At 41.8% G+C, this 19058-nt stretch overlaps 1 protein-coding gene across 4 annotated transcripts in view; it reads right to left on the bottom strand.

The window, feature by feature from the left end:
• ATRNL1 (attractin like 1) overlaps positions 1 to 17556 on the bottom strand; it is a 491394-nt gene extending 473838 nt beyond the window's left edge. For 2 of the 4 annotated variants that reach the window (XM_032190853.1, XM_032190854.1), the window contains exon 1: positions 16823 to 17556. In XM_032190853.1, coding sequence (XP_032046744.1) covers positions 16823 to 17124 — 302 coding nt within the window. In that variant the 5' untranslated portion in view covers positions 17125 to 17556. The remainder of the gene's footprint in view (positions 1 to 16822) is intronic. The other 2 variants (XM_032190850.1, XM_032190852.1) reach the window with 1 other exon arrangement.
• Between the last annotated feature and the right edge of the window lie 1502 nt (positions 17557 to 19058).

The raw sequence follows: 19058 nt of genomic DNA, 5'->3' as shown, positions 1-19058 counted from the left end.
AAATAATGAGGGATGATCCCCAAGTACTTCTTTCAAAGATTTCCAAAATCAATTTGATTAACATTTCCTCCACAACTCCCCACTATTCCAGGCCCCACCTTGAAAACTTTGATTATAATATACTACTAACCAGCAGTCTGTTAGTTTGTGTAGATCTCCAAACAAACAGGGAAAGCTATGTGGAAAGCTACTTGAAAAAAATGTTGCCCCAGTTTGAGGAAGCAACAGAAATGGATATAGAATCAAATATTCATATTGCATACCAGCCACAAAGTAATAATAAGAAGAAAGATTTCAAATCTCCCCGCCTCCCAGCATATAACCCTGCACCAAATAGTAATATTCATCTTCAGTGTTTTTCCTTCTGTGCTTTTTAGTATAAAATTCAAAAGAATCCAAAATAATGGTCAGGTGCTGTGGTCTGGTTATTGTTTTGTTTTTCAAGGGCCATTCTGTTCAGAGGCAGGATTCTAATTTCTCTTCTGCATCTACACAGAGTAATGCTCCCAGAGAGCTCATCATAGCAACTGTTCTTGTTTTCCTAAAGAAGCTACTGACAAGCATAAACTAAAAATATTTTAGGAGAGGATAGAGAATGCTACTTGAACAGGAGCTAGCATTTCCCTTTCCACACATACATAAAACACCGACAGTGTCCCTTTGGACATCTCACATTCTAGAAGAACATTTGGAATCACAATCTGAAAAGCAAAGACTTTAATTACTAACTTTCTTTCTGTGTGCAACACCAACATGATTAAATCACATTGGAGGACTGTTTATAAAATGAAGGTATTCTCAACATGGGTCAACACCTTAATAGCTTGGTTCTAAAACTACCAGGAAGATAAATACAGCCCTCAACAGTCCTTTAGATGAAAGGAAGATTTCACCAGCTTGCCTCTTATTTATATGATTTTAAAATCCTTCTAGAAAGGATTGACTGTATCCAGCCATGCAAACTTGAAAAGCATATTGCACAGAGTATCACAGACACAGACTGTCAATGTCAGCCTTCCCTACTATTATCCTGACATTCTTTTATTGTGAAATTCACCTTTTCTTCATTTTGTTGTAGAATACCTATTGTGCTTGCTGCCTTTTATTTAATAACTCAACACTCTATAATGTACCAAGGTGATGCATTAGTACAAGAGTACATTTTATGTACACAAATTAAATTGTAGGATAGCACACATTTCAACATCTGAAAGTGAAAGATGCATTGTTGTCACATACAAAATAAAAAATAATAAATTTTAAGACTCTGAACCTCAATTCCATTACATGAGTTTCCTTAAATTTACCTTCAAATTAAGTGACAAACAAACCCCAAAGAGATTAATTACACCATCATAAGAGTATAGCAACTGAGAATCAGGCCAGCAATCAAACTGCAAGTACAATATGAACAGTCATATTATTCCTTGTTATACCACAACTATTAAGCCGTAAACTGGGTATAAACTGTAGTCCTACAACTGCACCCAGGAATGCCTTCTGATGGCATATACTTTCATGAAGGTTGGTCAGACCCCAAAACCAAGAAACCTTTCCCATCCTGAATGAATTACAAGCCCCAAATCCTATTTGCAGACATGCTCTCATTTCACTTTTTCCTACAACACCCCTATATTTTGCATAGAGTCACCTCCTTAGAGAAAATTTCTCTCTCACATTGACCCACCTGAAGCAAATACTTCTGTAAGTAGGCGGCACCTTGTTCATTAAACACACAATTTCTAGAAAACTACTTCCTGAAAAAGTCTCTCTTCCCCACCACCCCCCAAAAAGAAAACAGCTCAGAACTCCAACATGTCTAATTAGATGAGCAAATACACAGTGTTTCTGATATACAAACATCAAGCGTATCCACATGGATATGCAATATTACGTTTCCTACCTGAGTGTGTAAACTAGGTACACACATTTGCAACCTACACAACTCACTAAGGATCTACTCAAGTGAATCTGGACTGAGTAAAATTCAACAGCCAAAAAAATAAAATAAACATTCTGGTAGTCTAAAGCCCCAGTAATGTCCTCCCGAACTCCCATACCCATTAAGAAAATCTAACCCTAAAGGTTCACAGCAGCAACCAGGCCAGAGTTAATGCAGTCTGTACCTCAAGTTACCATCAACATGTAGTACAGAAATGCCTCAAGCATTACTGGCCTAATATTGTTGAGCATAAGCACAAACAAACTCATCATGCTCATACTTACTGACCAGAGCATGCAACCATTTCTCACATACAAACCTACTAGCTTCTGTTCCATGATTCACACCAGAGCCATGGTTTGCAGGTTCCCAGGCATCTCCACCCAAATTTTTAAACAGAATTTTCCATTGCCATTTTCCACTTTCCTACAGAAGCAATGACAAAACCTTTTGGACAAGGAGGTGTTTGTAACTACAAGGCATGTGTACCTACCAAGAGAAATGCAATAAGCAAAAACCAAACAATCAACAACGATGATCAGCTGTTCTTAAAAAAAAACAGCTTAAAACTCGCGCAAACAGAAAATAAAGCCCTCTGGTTATTGAAGCAACTATCCATCTCACTATTTAGGTATACTTCATAAATACAAAATATATTGAAGATGAACTTGCATAGCATGGTGTCTTATAGATTGACAACCTCCCAGATACTTCTGGTCCATTGAAAACAAAAATAATCTGAGAAATTGAAAGATTCAAATACATACTGAGAAAGTCCAGTGCAATTAAGAATGTGGAGGTGGGAAAAAAAAAGTTTCTTTTTTCCTCATTAATCTGTAGGGTTTTTTAAACATAGGATAGTCATGAATTCCCTTCATAAAATAGTGTTCTTTTATTTAAAGAAGTATGCCTTCAAGTAGCACCAACCAGACTAAGTGATATGATACACTAAAGTCTAAGCCTGCAACAGCTTAACTGTGAGCACAACAGAGAATATTTCTTTCACTCAAGATGTTGCACCGCCATGCTCATACTTGCCAAGTTCGCATATGTTAGATTTGTCATTCTCCCAGTCTTGAGCACAGTAATTTACCTTCATACCCACTGAATTGCATAAAGACAAGAATGAAATATGGAGACTGGAAACTTGCAACAGAAGTCAGAATATCACTCATTGCACCATGCTTCCTCCATCGCAGAAAAACACACTAAATTTTAATTATTTTATTTAAAAATAAGGAGTATGATTAATTTGGCCCTGCATCTGCTTTGGCGTTCAGAAGTAGATAAGAATTGAAATGGTCAAATTTTTCAGGACAATTAAAAAAATATATATGGTGACTGTGAATGAGTGATGTATGAGAGAACTGCGTTAGACCCTTTACAAGAAGGAACCATCCCTAGTAGGCAAGAGCTTTAACTACAATTAAAAATAAATGCGCTTTTTTTTTGCCTTTTGTTTTTTAAACTTTAATGTGTATGACCTTAAAATTATCAAAAAAAAAAAAAAAAATCAGTACAACACTGCAAGTCCTCACCACTCTGAAGCAATCTAACATATTCCAGTTCTGCTCTCAAAGCCCGACTGCTGCTTTCCAATGCAGCCAATCAACAGCGGAAAGCCTCAGTCTAACTTCCAAGGAATATTCTGCTTCCTTTCAACTGCCCATTACAGCAGAGTTTTTATGTTCCTGAACAGACTTCTGAGTGTGTACTAACCCCAAAAGCAGTAAGTGCACCTTAATGAGGCAGATAAAAGTGAAAATAAACTCAGCAATTATCCTGGTAATGAACAGCTTTGTGAACTGTTACATTAACGCATTAAACTGGGCTTGCTTCACAGACAAAAAAAAAAAAAAAAAAAAAAAAAAAAAAAGAGGACAGACCAACCAGAAATTCAGCCCAGATTTGATATCCTAGCTCATGTGACTGGACAACACCTTTCAAGGCCAATTCTCTCAATTATATTCACCAACCTCTAGGCCACACCAGCATTTATCCTGGCACTAACAGAGGCCTGGGCATAGGCACAGAAAGGCGTCGGGTATCCTTTCGGAACAGTCAGTTGAAAAATATTGTTAACAAAACTCCTTGACTATGGATCTATACCTGAATGAAAAGCTTCATATCATCTCCTACATCTGGCAATGTTCAACAGTAAAGGTCTCCAAGAAAACAAAGCACTCCACATTGTGTACCTGCAGCAAAGTGCCATCCTATTTGAAAACAATTCAATTTTCCTAGAATGAGGACTGGGAAATTATTACAAAAAAAAAAAATAATATATATATATATTTATAAATTTATATATATATAAATGTGTGTATATATATATATACACACACACACACACATATATATATATATATACATATATATATATATACATATGTATATAAACTCCCCAGCTTTCATCTCAGTTCTGTCACTAGTTCATCAGGTAACCTTAAACAATTACACAACCTCAGGTTTCCCATGTGTCAAACAGCTGAAAAAAAAAAAGACAGACAGAGATATGTTGGGACTAAGTAATTCCTTGAATACACATAGGGCTTGGGCTCCCCACCCCACTCCCTGAAAAATACACTACTATAAGCAATTCAGAAATGAAACTCTAGAAAAACTGTATTATACTAGCTCACATATCATTCTGCAGAGTGCTACACGATTGAAAACACCCATAAAAACAAAGTTCTAAATTTAGATGTTCTAGATTTAATACTTGTATCAGCATAAGGTTTTAGAAAACATCTGCGAGAACATTTCTAACACAGCTGTCTTAATATTATTACATCTGCACTCACAAGTGCAAGTTTATTTTTTCAAAACCAGCTGTCTGTTCCTGTACCTTCATTTTTCAGGAGCACCTTCCAGCTCCTGTCCAGCGGCTTAAGTTATCCTCTGGATGAGCCTCTGTTGACTTTGGAAGCCAACACAGCAGATTTACTGATACAAGAGAACTATAGAAGCATGCAGCTCAATTCACTTAGAGCATTTCTACGACTCTTCCTATGAAATCAAGTTCATTCCCCTTTTCCTCTAAACTGCTTTGGTATATCTTGCATATACCATATACACATTTGATTATCATGTATATTCTCCAAGCTGTGTTTACAAATGAATATATATATCATTAATGGGAGTTACTCTGCATTTCTTTAGATTTGCTTCTTTTCTCCCTCTCCAAGAAGTACATTCTCTCTCATACACTGTATAGATTCAGGAAAGAACAGTTAAACATGTAAATTACCCTAGAGTTGAATTACTCAGCATTTCAGTTTTTGTAGTAAAGCTGAAATTGTCAAATCTTCATTCATATAAGAAGTTAGAGTGTATCAAAGTTCTCCCAAGTTTTGGGAGCAGAAATACATACCGAGAAAATTAAGCTGACAGTGTTTAACTCACCACTGCTATCTATTAGAAGCAGGAGCATATTTTGAACTACCACAAGGCTAGCAGGCTATTTTTTTTTTTCTGGTTAATTTCCTTCTCTCGCTAAGTGAGTTAAAAACAACATCAATGTTTGATGTTGTTTGATGACAAGATGTTTGTCATCTTGTTCCATGGTGCCTTACGTTTTACTTACACCTTGAATAGAAAGTCTCCCTGAAGCTCACTAGCGTATTTGAAAATTTTACAAGCCCCAGCTCTCCTGACAGGCTTTGACCAAGATCTCCGCAGCTCACATTCCACTGCAGCACCTGGTAATGTATACAGCTGAGATCTGGTCCTTTTGTGATACTTCTGATTGTTCTTCAGTCCAGTCTCCTGCATCCCAGGAGTTCCACGACAACGTTACCCACTTCATCACTGAAGGCAAATTATTAGCCTTCAAAGAAAAAGGGAGCAAGCTGAAAATTCAACAACGTGAGAACAAACAAATGTCTATACATAAAAGTACATGTCTGCAATAAAAATCTACGTTTAATTAAAGACTGTGGATCCAGACTCATGATCCTGGAATAGCATAATGCAAACATCCTGCAAATTGGAAATGCATAGTTCTTTGATGCTGATACAGGAATGTAACGTTTAATAGAGGTCATTTTATGCACACAAACTGAGCAGCAACTTCAAAATAGCTGTTAAGTAGTACTGCATATGATTGTATTTCACAATATTTTGCTATTAGCTTTTAATTCAAGGTTGGGAGTTAAGGCTTTCTGGGCTGTTACCAACTTCAGTAAAATATTACCAGCAGTTCAGACAAGGTACAAACTGTTTTTCCAAGGATTCTCTTGAATAAGAAAAGACTTTACTCTTCAAGTATTCTGCAATAACACACGCTGCTTCCAAGTTAGGTTTAGGTCCATCTGACCTAATGAGAAAGCTATTTTACACATATTTCAGACACACGGCACCACTTGGACAGCAGCACTTCATGCCATAGTATTTATCACACTCCAGGAAAAAATGCATTCTCAAATCTCTCAAATTGTACCTAGCTCATTAGCTGTCCCCATCATTGCAGTCATGGATCACCTCATGTATTTAATCTTACAGGGACTGTTATTTTCTTTTTATAGATGAGACAATGAAGCACAGAAATTACGGACTAAATCCCTAAGAAAATTTCAATGCTGAGTGTCGTTTTAGGTGTCTGCATCCAAGCCTTAAGTAATTCAGTACTTGTCCAGTTGCCAGGTAATCCCTGAATATCCTGGCTTCAAAATTCCCTACCCAAATCATGATTTGCTGGCACATGCTGCTTAAAATTTGGAAATACTCTACAGTCAGTTTGCTTCTAAACATTATTAGGGTCACAAACCAGACATTTTGCCATCACACAAGGGTAGCAGCAGGTTACCATCCATAGCTACACGAACTGAAACACCAGTTTGAACAGATCCTGGAATCCACTTCTTCCAGAAAAGTGACCTAAGCTCTACGTTTTGGGAGAGATTTTATAACACATTTATTTTCTGCAAAATGATGTAGATTTAACAGCTAGATTAAGACGTTTACCCTAGAATATTCTACAGTGCTGGTGGCTAAATTACTTTCCAGAGGTCTAAAAGATTGAGGCTTTTCTGCCTGCAGGAATCTTGGGAGCCAGAGGCAGTTCTCGCACCCGCTGAAGGGACACGGAGCAGCAGTCAGCACTGGGCTCAGGTCTCGTGCCTCCTGTGGCACTGCAACCACCCAGGGCTCCAACATCAGCACAGCCCTGACGTTCCCTCAGCGGGCTTTTAATAATATATAGGGCAGCTGAAAATGCTAGGTGGAAAATTCCAACAGCTCAGCCTCCTCACATGAGGATGTGCACTCGGATAGCTGCTCACCGCTGTCCCTCTATGACTGGTAGCTGCTGCAGCTCCCTGGAGTGCCCAGGCTTTCAGCTGTCACCATGTTTTGCTCCTCCTTATGTAAACTTCACAGAATGCTTTCCAAGACCAGGCTGTGCAGCTCCTTAGAATCTCCATGGACACTGGCAGAGAGATGTTCTTCAATACTGCACGAGTTTTCCAATGCTTTTTTTTCCTATTGTCTACATAGCAGTGTTTTAAACAAGGCTTTTTTCACCAGCACTTTAGTTCATACGCGGAAGAATATCCCAAGGTGTTCCTGAAGCATCTCATTACCTCTTCTGCCCACTTTTCGATACACATAAATTAATTTCTAGTGCAGTGTGACAGACTGGCTTCTCACAAACTACTCATACTGTTTTTAAAAAAGTCAACACGAACTGCAGTAATGTGCCATCCAAAACTATATCCACTGTGTCCTGTTTGGTCAGAGGAAGTAAGGGGCACACAGTGTGAGACTACACATTTGCCACATTAAATTAAAAATATTAAATGCTATAACTTGTACAGGCATTGACAACATTATTTACAGACAACCCTTGTGTCTGTGCAATGCAGCTGAGCATTTCACACATCCCTAGTAATGGCAAGCAGGCTCTGGGGCTGGTAGGATCATCAGCCCTGTTCCCACCATCACTTGATCGAGCACTGAACCACTCAGCCTGCAGACAAACCAGGCTCCAGCATCCACGAGCCCCTTGGTAACTTGGTAAATCCAGACCTGTGGACAGTCGCAGGCTTGCACGCAGGGATGGACTTGGCACATTGGCAGTTTCCTATTGCTCAGGGGAGGAGGGATGTTTTTAAGAGACCATAGCTCCATCCCCAGCACAACACACGCGCAACACAGAATAGCTAGGGTGGGTTTCCTGGATTTAGAGGGATTATGCATTTGGTTTTGCTGGTTATAGGAAATGGTGAAGAATATCAAGCAGTGGAAGAGTTTTGAGAGGTCTATAATGAGCCTTCAATCACTGGAAGTGTTTTCAGACATAATCAGATGCTTTTCTAAAGCATATGTTCTGCTCAAACAGGAATTAAGTCAGAACTACTCTACAGCCTACATAAAGCAAGCTGCCAGAACAGGTAATCAGAGCGCTTGTTTCTGGTGCTGTCTACAAAAACCCAGAGAAAACATTAAAATATTTGAAGTACTAAACAACAACAAAAAACACACCCTAATAGAAAACTTTTCTTTTTCCTCCAGAAGGACAGTTCCTTCAAAAAACACCTCTCAGTGCAGATGGCTGGGCTTCTAAGAGAAGTTTGGTATGCTTGTATGGCTTATGCTTCCGCTTTCTAAGACATGATTTGAATAAAAACGCATTCCTTATAAATTCAAAATCCCTTTATCATATGAGCTATCGATGTATTTTAAAATTTTAATACATGCAGAGAATAATTCACATTGGGAGAAATATTTGGCAGAGCATCCCGGCTAAAATAAAAATTTAAACAAAAACAGCAACCACATTTTACAAAGATAAAATCATAATATTCCCAATAGTTTAATTACATAGACGTTCACATGTTGGCTTATAAAAAGGCATTTCAAAGGTATTAATTCGTACACACAATTCCACTGACTTCAGTAAGATTAATTATGCGCATGTCTTGAATTAGATACAGGTCATGCTGACGACCAAGGCAATTTTGCAACTGATAGGCTGACTCAGGATTTCACCACATATAGTAGAAGTTGTGCCAGTTTAATGGGGACACTGTCCCACATAAAATTAAGGCAATACAAATCTGTACCATTTCTAGAAGGGACGGTTTCCTTTCCCCATCGTGCTGCCTCCCTTGGGCAGCAGTCAGAGATGTTCTTGCTGGTACTTTTCAACTCAGCAGGAAGACTGATGCTTACACAAGAAGCAGAAAGATTCAGCCAAGGAGAAGTGGCTGCAGCTAAATGTAAAATGGTAGCTTTTTTATACAGTTCATTTCTTAAACAACTTTATTATTTCTGCTTACAATCTGCAATTTAAGGACAGTTTGCTTGCACAAGTTCTGCAGACAGCAGAATTGTTTTCGATCAAAACAAGGACTTCACCTGGAATAAGAAAATTTGACACCCTTTTACCATTCAAGTTGTGAAGGTTCTTGTACTTGGAAATTGTTTTGTCTTTGAAGAAACTGGAATCTTGTATAGGAGCTCTAGAAATTAAGGAGAAAATGCAGGAGGTAATTTAGAAGTGCAATAAGAACCTTGCCTCCAGAGGTTCAGTAATTGAATCAATCAATATGCTCGGTCTTCCCTTGTAACAACTAGATACCTAGGACTGGGCAAAGAAGATTAAAGGGGATGTTCTCAAAGGTGCTCACCTGCCTGGTACAGTCTGCATCATTACATACGACAATAGACGCTCGTGTGTTATCAAATGAACAAAGACAGCCTTTGCCTTCTGTTCCTGTGCCTATCACCATGAAAACTGTAACTGACCAACAAGTTCAAAGGTAGGGACACGTGGACTGAATGGTATTAAAAGCTTCATTTGTTTTGTAAGTCAATATAAATAAATAAAACTATCAGAATAAACATTCTGTTAAGCAAAGAAGAAGTGTACATAAGGTCATAGAATGCATTTATAGGTAAGCAGAATTGATTTTAATTAAATCAGATTTATGGAACGAGACCACTCTACATTAAGTTCACACTGTCAATAGAAACAAGACATGGGATGCTGGCCTTCAGCTCCACATCATCCTGCACACTTTATAGCAGCAAACATGTACTCTCTTTTGTATAGCCACCCAAACAGGAAAGGCATGCTCAATGTCATACTTGTAAAGTTTAGTTAAGGCTGAAATTAGAAAAATCACATTGACAAATACAGTGGTTCTCCTATTTTCTAACTACCAGGTTCCATACTGGAACTTCAACAGCACGACCTCTGTCATAATGAGTCTTGCTCATACCTGCTTTATACATCTGTCCTCATCCTGTGGCAGTAAGCTCTACAATTTTATTATGGATTGTAGGAAGAAAGAAGAGCTTCCATTGTTAATTTAAGTTTACCACAATAAAAAAAAAAAAAAAAAAAAAGCTGAGAATGTTCCTTTTCACTTCCTCCCATGATTTTACATATGCAATTGCAACATATCTCTAGTAAGGAGAAGAACCATTTTTATTCCATGGCTTTAAAAGCTCCTGAAATCCAATTGCAAATACAGCCAAAGAGCTGCCCAGAACAGTGTTACGAAGGCAGAGTACTGCTCTCTTTCCATCCTACACCCACTCCTGAAACAATTGTTTGCCTTCTGGTGACACTGTCTCACTCCAATGCATAGAAAAGAGGGTATTAAAAATGGAAAATAAACATATACAGCAAAATACAGACAAGAAACAGTTCAAACTGCTTTTCTAACATCATAGCATCAGCGAAAATTGTTGTGGTCTTATCCACGATGAACAGGCATCCCCAGTGAACAAACACAGCAAAAACAAACCCCTGACTACCTGGCTTGCCAACACAAGAATTCCCCCGAAACCTCACAACCAGAACTGCACTCTCAGCCACTCCAGAGCCCACTGAGTAAGAGAGAAAAGCCTAGGAATACATTAGGAAGTGCTAAGTTGTATTATCCTTATTGCCCATAGAAGCGATGTTGCGTTAACCCAGCTTCCTCCTTCCCAATTCCTGTCTCCTTTTGCAAAACATGCACTGAACTACAAGAAAGTCATTTTAAGGGATCAGTAGGAAAAGAGAGAAAGGAAGGAGCGCTGCTCCTAACACAGACCCTGCAACAGCTCAAGAAAGGGATTCACAGGAAGAAATTTCTACACCTGCATGGAAACGCAAGGGACAAACCGGCCAATAACTGGCAAGGTAGTATGGTACAGAGTTAAAAAATGCACTTTGATTTCTTTAGGAAAATAACAAAAGAAGAAAAATCTATACAAAAGATTTTTTTATTTTTTTTTTTCCCCCCAGAACTCATGATCTACTATTCCTCCTGCAGTTAAGATGCAGTTTGGCACGATGTTGTAACCAGCCATTTACTGTTCCCTGAGCAGAAGAAACTGTTGCGTTACCCTGCTGCCAGACTTTTGCCTACCACAATGTCACCACATGCCCCTGAGGCAGTGCAGAGGAAGCATGCAGGAACATCAAAGCCCTGCTAATTACAGGAGGCAACTACGAACACGCTTGGATTTTTCACTAATTTATGACCAGGGCTCAACATGCAAAGGTCATTTTCTTACTTTTGTTAAAATGAATCACTTTAGCTTAGCATAGTACTTACATACCTTCCTGTACCCATAGCAAAAGCCTATCCCTCAGAAAAGGGATTCAAGACCAAGTTTTCAGCAAATGTTTCAGCTGCAGATACAGCTTACTAGAAGAGAGGGAGCTGTCTGTACAATAGAAATATTTTCCTTACTATCCCTCCAAGCAGCAGCTGCAGTCATTTTGTTTCTCACAATTTCACTGTAGCAAGATCAGAAAAGCATGTGCTGCACATAAAATTATAACTTAATAAAACTTAATTAGATAGGCTAAAGCTCATTTGGTCTGAAATAGTATTGAACACTTGAACATGTAGCTGCTAGACACCAATTCATACCTCATCAGAGGGCTTCCTGACCTGGCTTCAGGCCCAAACTCTCCATTTTCTCTCAGCTATTCTCCAGGTCACGCTGGCCATAAAGTACCTGGGCTGCCTGCTAATCAATAGCACATGGGACTTCCAGAGCAGAGGCACAGCTGAGTTTCTGAGGTTTTGCCTCACCTCACCACTGAAGAGAATCTACAGGAGCTGTTCCCAATAACTGGCAGTTTTCACAGACAAGAAAACACTTCTGCTTTAAAGAAGTGTTCGTACTTTCCCAATTATCCTTTTTTAAACTGCAGCTGCTAGGTGGCTCACAGACCAAGGGGAAGAGCTGACACATTCTCTGTAGAAAGGTGAAATGGGAGAGAGGAGCAGCCAGCAACAGGTTGGCACTACCCCTTCTGCAGGAAGGGAGGGGTGTGAACATCACCCATGGCCAGAACAACCCCATCCTCTCCTAGGCAGGAGGCTGGGCACCGCCTTGCGCTGCCCACAGCAGTCCATGGAGGCACAGAAGTCACACACAGATGGCAAGTTCAACGTGTCTGGGAAACACAATCTTCAAACAAAGCAAAGCAAGACTGAAGCATTAGTACATCACCACTGCCCACTAGCAAAGCAGAATCTCTCACTCAGGCGTCCAAAAAATTTGGACCTCGCTCAGGAAGGTGGTGGAGGGAAAACAGCAACAGAAAGATCAGAAAGTATGATCTGAAGTCTGGATTGACTGCAATATGCAAAGCCATTAGCATCTGCAACATCAGAGCTGCAGCTGCCAAGTATTACAGAGCATGGTAATTCTGTTCTGGTAGATCTGACAACTGCTGGCAATTTCATTTCAGAAGAAAGCAGCTACCAAACAGTGGCTTGGGATTAACATACTTGTTTTTTTTTGTTTGTTTTGGTTTGGTTTTGGTTTTGTTTTTTTTTGTTTGTTTGTTTTCTTTATGGTTTTGTTTGTTTATCTTAAATAAATGGGCCCTATACTAGAAATGTTAATACAGTGGAACTGTTAACAACCCATCTGCAGGTTTGGTTTTTTGTTTGTTTCTTTTGTGTTTTTGTTTGTTTGTTTTTCCAAGTATGAACCTAACAATCACTTTCAATATTCCTTAGAACATGATCACATCCAAAGAGAGAAGTGTTTTCCAATCCAGGCCTTGAGGTGCTATTTATTTATAATTCAAAGAACATGAACATGTGTACTGTAGAAAGGATTTTTGCTTTCATAATGATGTAGGAAAAAATCAAGTAATATTAAGAGTACAGTATTTGGGGACAGACATGTTTAGTCACAAAAACTTATAAAGAATATTACTGCTTAAAAAAAAAAATGTTAATGCACTACAGTAAAATGACCAGGTGGAAAGAAAACTCAACATTGTGTTTTTATGCTTGTGTTTTTCTTAACATCTTGAGAACAGAGCTGTTTGAGGCTCCTAGCTATAAAAAAAAAAAGGCCCTGCTCCCCTTTGGCTTTCTTGTCTTTCACCTGTCTCCAGTAAGCAAGCAATCAGAATTCCTTTCTCTTGCTTTTTATATTTAAATTCCCCTTTTTCATTTTGGTACAAAGAAAAAAAAAAAAAAGTCAGAACACAATGAAAACAGTGTTTAAAATAGAAGGAAATAAGGCAGCATTGCATTCAGACAGCCCTTTTGACCAGAGAGTAATTGACCACCAGGCAGAGACAATGTCCAGCCCCTCCTGAGAGGGCGTGAATGTGACACAGCAAGAACACCACCACTAGTCTGATTATATATACAACAAGTTACCACAAACTTCACAATATAAGGAATAAATGCAAGAGTTGATACATAATAGTAATAAAATAGTGCTGGAAAGTCTTTTCACTCATTTTTCCTCCATCCACCCTTCTTTCATCCATTTGCAAAGTATTCTACTTACTCAGTAGCTCTGCAGGAGAAATGCAAGGTTACTGTAGTTTTGTCAATTAATTTTGACACCTGCTTACTAAGATTGATCAATTATTTTTGATGCCTCTCTACTATGCTGTTATTTCTCAGTCTAGAAAAGAAATAAAAGGAAAGGCAAAACTGCTACATATCTGTCACAAAAGAATTAATGGTCCCAAGCTGCCCCTAGGTAGAGTATTTCTCTTACGGTAACGTTCCTCATGTTTGCTAATGCAAGTCACTCATTCCCAGAAGAGGAAAAATAACCCCATTTGATTTATATGAAGAAGAATAAAGACCCATTTATTTTGCTATGTTTAAGCTTGCCCTTAAAATTTTTTTCCTCAGTTGATCTAGTGTCAGAAAACAGGCTTTACACTGTCCAATTTAGGTCACTAAAAATTCATTTTTAATTTTGCATAATAAAGGCACATCCAGGAACTTCAATCTGCTGAAAGTATGAAATGCCATAAATATTCAGAATATACAATGTTCTATTACCATTGGTATGCATCATACCTACAATACATGATGCTTAATGTAGCTATAATAGCCAAACATACTTTTCAATCTTTCTTTTATTCTGAAGCACTCTTCATAATAATTCTTCCTGAAAGAAGCAACTGCTCTAAGGTGATGCACATCCTACATAACTGGTCAAGTAAGAGTCCTACAGCTGCAAAAATCCAGCCATGGCTACTTGAGCATAAAGCAGATACTCACCCAGATACTCAGACAAAGGGAAACAATATATGAAAGTTCCATGATAATAAATTAGGCTACCAATAACTGCAGGAGTCAGAAAGCTCTTCAATAGTCTGGCCATAAGGTAGACTAACGTTCATTTTCCAACTCTTCCGTAAACACGGAGCCTTGGCTCATCAACCATTCGACACCCTTCTGAATTTTCAAGATTGGAAACACAGCCACTCTGAGTTGCTGCTCGCATCGCAGCAAGCATTAACATATTTCATATCATCCCCAGCTCGCGGGGCTTGGAAAGCATTAAAACTCAGAACGCTTATTTTTCATGGCAGAGTCTATTTTGCTTATAAGATTAAAGATGAGCTATCAAAGATACTGGTATTGAAAGCGTCTTCAGCAAAAAACAGGCTTCCAATGTGACAGAAGAAGCTCGTTTCTGTGACAAAAATATGAATGCAAGCATCACTGGCATTTCTAAAAATAATCATGAAAGAATACGGAAGAGTTGAGAAATCTATTCTGATTTCTCCAAAACTCCCAAAGGCACATCGATTAACCCTGCATTAGCTGAGCGCAGAAGAAGTGCCCCTTCAACACTCCGGCAGAACTTCCTCTAGGTGGGGATGGATTATTAACTTTCCACCAGAAGTGAGCTAAGAAAATGCAACCACCATGCCTCTTCTGCTTGTTAAGTTCACTTGAAAATGCAAACAATGTAAAGAAACATAAACGTTTTAACAAGTAATCAAGGATATACCTTTAAGGACTCACTAAAGGCTCCAGGAGCCATTCAGAACATAGGCTAAAAAAAAGCTTTTGAAACTTAAGAGATGAAAATTTCCTTCAGCCCTTGCAGTGTTACAGTCTGTTGTGCTTGGTGTCGAGATAAAGGCTCCCAGTAATCTCTTTACAGCACGGAAATGCTCTGCTAGCCTGCCCGCTGCTGCCCAGCACACACAAAGAAGATTCACCTGGGGCTCCCTCCCCACGCAATCCATATGGCATTCACCTGCTGTGCCAGGGCACAGGCCAGCCCCACGTCCTCAATACTTGCAGGCAGCTGATGACCAACTTTAAAAGATCATCACCACGTTCACATGCAGATGGGATGTATCTATTTGCCTTCTATTTCCTTTTTGACTCAGTTACAGTTTCCCTGACAGAGAAACCCACCAAACGGTATCAGTAAATTGCTTCTCTCTGCAGCATGTGCGTTGTTTCAGCTAACATGTCTGCATGCCAGCTACTTCCCGAGCTAACATATTACTTGATTTACCTTGCCTTTATTTAGAAATGAGTGATTAAATACACAGATAAAACACTTAAAAGACACGAGTTACATAGCTTGATTTTAGTCCCCAGAAACAAGTTTTAAAAAATAGGCAACTTTAACCTGTTAAAGTACTTTCCAAAGACAGAATTTGAATTCTGTAAGATACAGCCTCACCAATATACTGTTTTAGCTAAATATTAGGACAGTTTCCAGCTGTAGACGTCAATATACTTAATAAACAGAGTTCCTGCTTTTAAGTGGTGTTTTGCAAAGGAATGAAATGAGATGTCCTGTCCAAGGTTATATAGCGAAATAACAGCAAACTGTTAGCTGCAACAGCATTTTTCACTGCCAGTCTTCACCCTGATACCAAAGGGGGCGGGGGTAAGTGACAGCCCTATAAATTAAGTCTTCTCTTCAACTACATAGGGAAAAGCAAGTGTCAGTGTACGGTTTTGTCTCGCTGATCAATGACTCGGTATCACATCCACTTTTAAGAATGAGAGGGTAGCTCCAGCATCACTAACCACTCACTCCTTGGCCAAGATGCTTTACATTCATACCACCGCATCTCCTGCAAGCCTCATCGCTTGTGATGTACATTTCAGTAACAGTTATATTTATGTCACCCTGAATGTGCCCAAACTTGGGTAAAACATTTGCGAGCAAAGGGAACGAGACTAAAATGAGCAAATGACTGTCACTTCCCAGAAGGATAAAAGTCATTCACATCCACCAGTAATTTTTGCTCGCTGGGCAGCCCCGTGAAGTACCCATGTCATTTCCATGACACCTCCAGAAGGGACAGCAGCGACACAGCTCCAGGCTGATTGCTCCTCGTGCTGTTCCCCCGGCACGGAGCAGCCTATTTCCAGCCTCACACCACCGGGCACAGTTTTCCACCCCAGGACTGCGTCCTGTATCCTTTGAGGGAGGGAGCGTGAGGTGCAGGGGCCTGTTTTACCCCTAACTTCTGCCACACGGGCAGAAACAACATCACAGCAGACACACGGGGAGGGGGGGGGGGATAACAACGGGAATACACAGGCAGGTGATAACAGCAAGAAAAGAGCTAGCACTGGTCTTGAAAGGAGGGAAAGAGACCGGTAATACGCAGAGACTTACTTGAACCTGCCCTGGCAGTGTTGGCACTGGTCTCCCACCCAGCCCTGGTCGCAGACGCAGGTGGAGTTGACACAATGACCCGAGAAGCAGGAGATTTTGTCGCAGGACTTGGACTGGGACACCTGGGCGTAGAGGGCCAGGTAGAAGAAGGCGTAGAAGAGCAGCCAGCTGTTCACATCCAGGAGCGAGGAGAAGCAGCAGCAGCAGGCAGAGGGGAAAGGGCTCCCGGCCCCGGGGGGCGCGGGGGCAGCCCCCGCTCTCCTCAGGGCGCCGCCCGGCTCCATCCTCGCCGCGGGGGCCATGGGCCGAGGCGCGGAGGGCTGGCAGCGGGGGCAGCGCCGCTCCAGGAGCTTCCCCTGAGGGAGAAACGATCCGGGCAGGGAGATTCAAACCCCCCGCTTCCTCCTGGCCTTCCTCTCCTCCCCTCCTCCCGACCCCGCCGCCGTCTCCTCCGGCCCCCTTCAGCGCCGGCTCCTCACTCCCGCGGGGAAGCCCGGCAGCCCTCAGCCCGCCGCCCCTTCTCCTCTTCGTCCTTCCTCCTCACGGCTCATCGTCTTCTTCCATGGAGGAGGAGGAGGAGGAGGAGGAGGAGGAGGAGAGCTGCCTCTTGACCTTGGGCTTTCTCCTCGCCAGACGCGTCCCCCCCTTCTCTCCCACAGACACACACACACACAGGCACGCCACCCTCCACCATGTAGCCCCGGCCTCCCCCTTCTCCTTTGTAGCCCCGCCGCCCGCGGCACACACGCAGGCAGCGGCGAGGAGGAGCGCGGGGAGGCGGGGGCCGCCGCCGTCCTCTCGCCACTCAGCGAGGGCGGCCGGGCCCCGGGGCCGCTACGGCAGCCCCGCACCGAGGGGGGGGGGAGGCGGCTGGGGATGGATCAGGGGGCTCCGAGACTCCCCCACCCCCTCCGTCTCCGTCGTTACCCCCGTGGGGATGAAAAGCAGGAGGCTGGGAGGGGATGAGGAGAGTTAGCGGCCCCGGCTGACAGCTTCCAAGCAGCCATTTTTAAAGGCTAATTGTAATCTCCGCTCGGAGCCGCAAACTCGGAGCTAAACCTCGGGCTGCTCGGGGCTGGACCCCGCCGACCAGCCCTCAGAGGGGGCTCGGAGGGGGTCTGGTGGTGGTGGTGGTGGTTTGAGGGGGACGGCGACCACCGCCGGCTCAGCGCGGAGCCGGGGCAGGGGCAGCCCGGCAGCTCCAGCCACAGCCACCTGCGCTTGGAAACCTCGCAAACCTCTCCCCCACACGCTGCAAAAACACAAAACGGGGGGGTTGTGTGAAATGGCACGGCGACGGCTTGCCCCTCTCATCCCCCCACTCCGTCATCTGCGCTCACCCTCACAAAGGCGGCAGCCGCCGGGACCTCTGAGGCCCCCGGCCCCCTTCCAGCTTTGCTCCCCTTTGGGTTTTGGGGTGGGACCGTGGGTCCCTTAGGGAAGGGAGCCCCCAGCTCGGGGCTTCTCCCCACCACCTGACCCCACCCGGCCGGCACAGAGCCCAGGGGACACCCCCGGCCCCTTACCTGCCTCAGTACTGGCCCCCAGACCTGCAAAGTTCACAGGGAGTTTTCTTTAAAATCGTCACCAGGAGAGATGTCACGGCTTGTTCAGGAGCCCTTGCCTTCCTACGAGTCACTCCACCTTCTCATTCCACAGTTCAGGAGGTTGCCTTCCACTTACAGCCCATGAGCAGGAACAAAAGTTCCCACCTTTATAACCAGAGCAGCACAGAAGTAATAATCGTAATAAAGTTGCCATTTTTTCAGCAAAATGTGCCTTACGTCGCCCATTTTTTTCAACTTTGCTATAATGTGTTTCTATAATCAGAAAATAATGAGCCTTGCTGTCTAGCAATAAAGAAGACATTAGCAATCAAAGCCTCTGAAACTTTCTCGTAACACTGAAATTGAGAATTTATGACGTGATGTCTCTATTCCAAGAAGATAAAGGAAAGGTATTTAATTTCATCTCCTACTGGTGTTTCAAAACTGGCAGGTCTGAAGTGGCCTGTGTTGGACCTGTCTCCAGGCCAACCCTTCCCCAGATTCTGCAGCTCTCACCCTTGGAGTGAGAGGAACTGCTTGGTTGGCTGTGCTTTAGCCTGACAGACTGGCCAGTTTTTCCAAATATACCATTCAATCCTCACCAGAATTTCCAATAAAAATCAATGTACATCAGTACTACAGTAAGGAGCATGACAAAAACCCATCAGTATCTATTTGTACTTCATGTG

This window comes from Aythya fuligula, chromosome 7, assembly GCF_009819795.1.
Source record: "Aythya fuligula isolate bAytFul2 chromosome 7, bAytFul2.pri, whole genome shotgun sequence".
Taxonomy (NCBI): domain Eukaryota; kingdom Metazoa; phylum Chordata; class Aves; order Anseriformes; family Anatidae; genus Aythya; species Aythya fuligula.
The sequence above is the reverse complement of the archived record's forward strand: the minus strand, read 5'-3'. Positions and strand labels throughout refer to the sequence as shown.